At 51.4% G+C, this 5,588-nt stretch overlaps 1 protein-coding gene across 1 annotated transcript; it reads right to left on the bottom strand.

Annotated features, from left to right (window-relative positions):
• Positions 1-7: 7 nt before the first annotated feature.
• On the bottom strand, positions 8-5,269 carry LOC106147986. The gene is made up of 2 exons (XM_013511704.1): positions 5,082-5,269; positions 8-4,433 (listed from the first exon to the last, which is right to left on the bottom strand). Exon 2 carries the CDS (start codon positions 2,470-2,472, stop codon positions 1,708-1,710), a length of 765 nt encoding a protein of 254 aa, XP_013367158.1. The 5' UTR covers positions 2,473-4,433; positions 5,082-5,269; the 3' UTR covers positions 8-1,707.
• Between the last annotated feature and the right edge of the window lie 319 nt (positions 5,270-5,588).

Here is a 5,588-nt window from a genome sequence, read left to right as displayed (position 1 = left end):
TCTAGGGTCTCCATGATAACTCCTGAGTTATTGGCATAAAAACAGCACTCTTCACCAAGGGCTGCGCAAAGCCCTCCTTGTTCTAAAAACAGTAAGTTAAGCCCCCTTCTATTTTGCAGCACTACCTCTGCTAGGGAGTTTATCTGACTGTGTAATTGTTTCATCACACTTCGAACCCCAACTACATTGCGCTCTATGTTGTTGGTTATCCCATAGAGTCTCTGCAGGCCTCTCTCTGAATGTGCCAGGGCTCCTATCCCAGTGGCCAGACTCCCAGCTATGGTCATTCCAGCCAAAATGGGCACCAAAACAGGAGTTGCTCTTCTGGCACGACCCCGTCCTTCTTGGGTAATTACCTCTGAGAACAGAAAGCAGTCCTGTAGGTTCCCTTGTATAATCTGCACCCTGGGAATTAGCATAGTTAACAAACAGGGCCTGGCTCCTGTCAGCCTTTGTTTGTGATCTAAACATTTGAATAGCCCATTCATGCAGAAAAACCATAGCCCCTGAGGGGCTCGGTAAGTGAGGTTTTGTGGAACGGAGCGACTGCAGAGGACTGGGTTTTTCCCCTGCCCGACACAGAAACCTCTCCCATACACTGTCTCTACCATAGAGAGGGACAGAGGTTCCTCCTCCTCCGTGGAGCACATGGGTGAGCTGGGTGTCACAGAGTTTGGGGCGGCCACCGCCTCATAAAATGGTGGGGTAGACCGAACACACAGCCAACAGGTTTTAACTAATTCAGGGTTATACAGGTTTAACAAGTGATGGGTTTCACTAAGTACTTGATAAATTTCTGACTTGGCACCCAGCATACCCATACCTGCTGGGTCAGCCCTTTGAGCCTGCTGTATTGTGGGTTCAGTTTTCTGGGTCTCTGGGACCGGGAGGGTGTCTTGGGGGTTTTTCTCCTGGGATAATTATGGGGCTAGTGTCTCGGACCCGGTGTAGCTCCCGGGACAATGCTGGAAACAGGGCCACAGGTCTCCGAGAGGTCACCTCCACCGGGGTGATTTGGAAAATTATGCCTGGGTCATACCCAGAGACCCGATTAAGGAGCATACGTACACCCCAAGTGAGCCCGGTGGACCACACTGGTTCATGGATTTTTAAAAGACTATCCGGACTTGTAAGCAAAACCCCTCCGAGTATCCAGTGCGGCACCCAGCCCGCTTTTCCCTGTACACCTGAATGTAGTCATCACTTTGTATCCAAGAGTCTCCTATGGTCCCATGCCCGGGAGTATCGAAGGCTCCCCCCCAGAGGCCGATAGTCTCACAACCTCGGCGCTGGCAATACGCCTCCCTCTCCTTACCACAATCGCCCCTGTCACCTTTGGACATATGTACATTCCAGCCTTGACTAGGGTTAAATCAGGGTTAGTGTCGTCAGAGAAATGCACATACTGGCCAATTCCTTGCTTCTGTACCTCGCAAGCAGGGAAGGGAAATTTGGCTGGGTCGGCTTTTCCCTTCCAGAAGTGCGGGTTCCACAATTTGCACACTGGAACTACAAACACCACAGTTTGTTGGGCACAGGGGAGGCGTAGGGAACTAAGTACAGTCTGACTAAGTCCAATAGAGTCCATTCGGGGGCGCTCGAGAGTGTAGTTGCAGAGGTGCTCTCCTCCGCCCGCCGTGCCGGAGGCTCTTGCTGTCCTTTCCATTGCAGCTGCCGAAAGAATCAGCGCCGTCCAAATTAGCTGGTTCATTGCCGCGGCTGAGCGGGATCTGTTTTCTTCTTGAGCCGTTCAGAACGCCGGGGTACGCAGGCGCTGGGAGGTGACGGAGCGGGCGAGGGCTCAGCAGTCCATCTTTTCACGTGTGTGTGATGGACCCACGGCGTGTAACCTGCAACTTTTAAGGCGCATGGTGAGGTCATGACTACGACATATGGCCCCGCCCCCTTTTCTCTGAGGGGCTCTTCTTTCCAGCTTTTAATAAGCACCCGATCGCCAGGCTCGTAGGCGTGCCTAGGACTGTGAAGAGGAAATGGGTGTCGCTCTAACACAGTCCGCTGGAGCCCCTTTAAAGTCTTTTGTAGCGCCTGTAACTGTTGTTGTAAGCTTAAAGCACCAATTTCCTGTAGTCCCCACGGTATGGGCACCAAGGGGGGCGGCCTTCCAAAAATGATTTCAAAAGGTGTGAGCCCATCCCGGTATGGAGTACAATGCGACCGCAGCAAAGCCATAGGAAGCATAGTCACCCAATTTGCACCCGTTTCTTGACACAGCTTAGACAGAGTGTTCTTTAGGGTGCGATTCTGTCGTTCTACTTGCCCCGAACTCTGAGGACTATAGGCAGTGTGTAGCTTCCACTTTAGGCTTAAGGCTGCAGAGAGGCTCTGAACTACTCTACCCACAAAAGCAGGCCCATTATCTGAACATACGGTCATGGGGAGCCCATACCGGGGAATGATTAACTCCATCAATGCCTTCACCACTTCTCTGGAGGTTTCAGTCTTTGTCGGCATAGCCTCTACCCAACCTGAATAGGTGCAAATGAGCACCAGCAAATACTTCCTGTTGCCGACAGTGGATTTTTATCTCAGTGAAATCCACTTCAATGTCTTCAAAGGGAAGAGTTCCTTGTCGCCGGAGACCTGGTTCACGCTGTGGGTGAGAAACTGGGTTGTTGTTAGCACAAGTCACACATTTGCTGGCCACAGCAGCGCACAGAGTCCAGAGTCTGGATATGTAAAAATAATGAGCAAGCAATTCTGCCATGGCTGTCTTGCCTAAATGAGTTTTACTGTGTAATTCTTGAATTACGAAATGTCCCAAGTGCTCCGGCAGGAACACCTTCTCTCCAGGCAGTACCTGCCACCCATTCTTTTCTATTGCTCCCTCTGATTTGGCCCAAGCTAGCTCAGCATTGGAATACTTGGGCGGTTGTAGGAGTGGCACCACCAAGATTTGTGCCTCAGGCAACAAATCTCCCATAGCAGCCCGCTTTGCTGCCAGGTCGGCGGCTCTATTACCTCTCACTTCCATCGTATTGCCTTTTTGATCCCCAGGGCAGTGTACTACCACCACCTGAGTGGGCCACCATACAGCCTGCAACAAGTTTAAAATTTCTGACGAGTTTTTAATATCCCCCCCCCCCCCCAGTCAGGAGGCCTCTCTCCCGGTAAATAGCACCATGAACATGTAAAGTGGCAAATGCATATCAGGAATCTGTGAACACATTCAGTCATCTGTCTTTCCCTAGTTCCAAGGCCCAAGTGAGTGCTACCAACTCAGCTTTCTGGGCTGATGTCCCTGGGGGTAGAGCCCCTGACCGGACAGTTTGTTCCATTGTCACAACAGCCGCTCCTGCCCTCCGAATTCCATCTATCACCATACTGCTTCCATCCGCAAACAGAGTGAGATCAGGGTTCGGAAGGGGAGTGTCCTGCAGGTCTGGTCTCACAGAGTATATAGTCTCAATGGTTTCTACACAGTCATGTTCTGGTGCTTCCAGGGAGACCGGCAAGAGGGAGGCAGGATTAATAGCCTGTATAGTCTTAAGAGTTAGACGAGAGTCCTCGAGGAGTGCCCCCTGGTACTGGGCCAGCCTGGTACCAGAAAGCCACTTCCCTCCAGGGCCACGAAGCAGAGTCTCCACTGCATGGGGCACAAACACACTCAACTTCTGTCCCAAGGTTAATTTATCAGCTTCCTTTACCAGGACAGCAGCAGCTGCAACAGCTCGCAAACAGGCTGGCCATCCGACTGCCACATAGTCCAGTCTTTTCGACAAATATGCCACTGGGTGCCTTCACGGCCCTAAAGTCTGAGCCAGAACTCCCCTTGCAATCCCTTCCCTCTCGTGTATGAACAACTGAAAGGGCTTTGTAATGTCTGGCAAAGCCAAAGCAGGGGCACTCAGCAGCTCCCTCTTTAAGTCATCAAATGCCTTTTTCCGTTCTGAGTTCCAGTCCAAGGGGAGGTTATTTCCCCCTTTCAAAGCTTCATATAGGGGTTTGGCAACAGTAGCAAAGTTTGGCACCCATAGACGGCAGTACCCCACTGTTCCCAAGAATTCTCTCAACTCTTTTCGGTTCCTTGGTTCCTTCAGCCCCTGGATAGCCTGGGTCCGAGAGGCTGAGAGGGAACGGGTTCCCCCTTTCAATGTGAACCCCAGGAACTTTACAGTTTGAACACATACCTGAGCTTTCTTCTTAGAGACTCGATATCCCTTGTCCTGTAGTAGTTCTAACAGCCTCTTTGTCCCATCCTCACACGCCTCCTGAGTTTCTGCAGCTAGCAACAAGTCATCCACATATTGTAGAAGGGAGACATTGGGGTTATTTTCACCAAAGGGTACCAGGTCCTTTGACAGTGCCTCCCCAAAGATGGTGGGTGAGTTCTTTAATCCTTGTGGTAATCTTGTCCACGTCAGCTGGCATTTGTGTTCCCCCTCAGGATCCTCCCATTCGAAGGCAAATAAATCCTGAGAAACAATAGACAGTGGAATACAAAAGAAGGCATCTTTCAGGTCCAATACAGTATACCATACTATATATATATATACTATCATTCGTGGAAAAGGGGACGTACACCAAGGTGGATCGGAGGTTTCCCCCTTGTCCCACCACCGCTGTCTGTCTAAGCAGCAAAACTGCAGCCCTACCCGAAGAGGAAACTTCATCCTCCTCTCCATCCCCTATAGGCACAGGGGAGGGCTGTCGGCGCCTCCGGGCCGCACGAATGGGATCCGCACGCCGGCGCCCGCAGCTCGGCTGCGACCCTGAAACAGGTTCCTCTTCGGGTGGTGCCACTCCCGGGTCAGGATAGGGCGGCGGCCCTGCGACACTCTGGACAAAAGAATCGCTTTCTTCTGGTGCTGATGGCAACACAGGGGGCCTAGGATCTGAGGGTTTTTCTTTTATAATCAACACATGATCAGGGGCCCCCCAGGCACATATCCTGAGCCACTGTGGCAGCGTTCGAACCGCAGTCAGCCAGGAGTCAATGCAGGGAAACTGATCTGGGTGACCTGGCTTTCCAGTCACTATGTCCCAGACTCTGCTGGCCACACGGGCATCTATAGTTCCCTCAGCTGGCCAACCCACCCCAAATGAAGGCCACTCCCGCTTACACAGCGTGCTAAGCTTTCGCTTTGTCATCTTCACTCCGTAGTCGCCCTTATACTTCTGAAAATTCTGAAGCATGCATTTCAATACGGTTGGTTTGCTGTCGGAATTTCCCATAGCAGAAACCCCAAAAGCGATTCCGTTCGGTCCACACACCAAGCAGAATCACAAAGCTAACGTAATGCGACGCTGCTGCAGTAATTACCACAGCACCGAGCAGCTGCTCGGGATCAGCTGACCTCCGAGCTTCCCAGGAAGCCACTGCCAGCGGCAGAAGAGGCAGCAGGAGGACGGCTAAAACTCCCCCAGCCCACGCCACTGATTCCACAGTAATTTCAAAACGCAAGCACATGGGAGAAGGCGGGCGCATCAGAGCGAACAAAAAACAAACAGTACAAACAAACAAAGACCACACAAAATCCCAGGAAAGATAATTTAGCTAATATTCCTCTGACTTATTTTTGTCAATGCAGAGTTGGAGACTGGCTTGGAACAACGAACCGAAACAAAAA

Source organism: Chinchilla lanigera, unplaced genomic scaffold, assembly GCF_000276665.1.
Source record: "Chinchilla lanigera isolate Chin_1 unplaced genomic scaffold, ChiLan1.0 scaffold00013, whole genome shotgun sequence".
Lineage (NCBI taxonomy): Eukaryota > Metazoa > Chordata > Mammalia > Rodentia > Chinchillidae > Chinchilla > Chinchilla lanigera.
The sequence above is the reverse complement of the archived record's forward strand: the minus strand, read 5'-3'. Positions and strand labels throughout refer to the sequence as shown.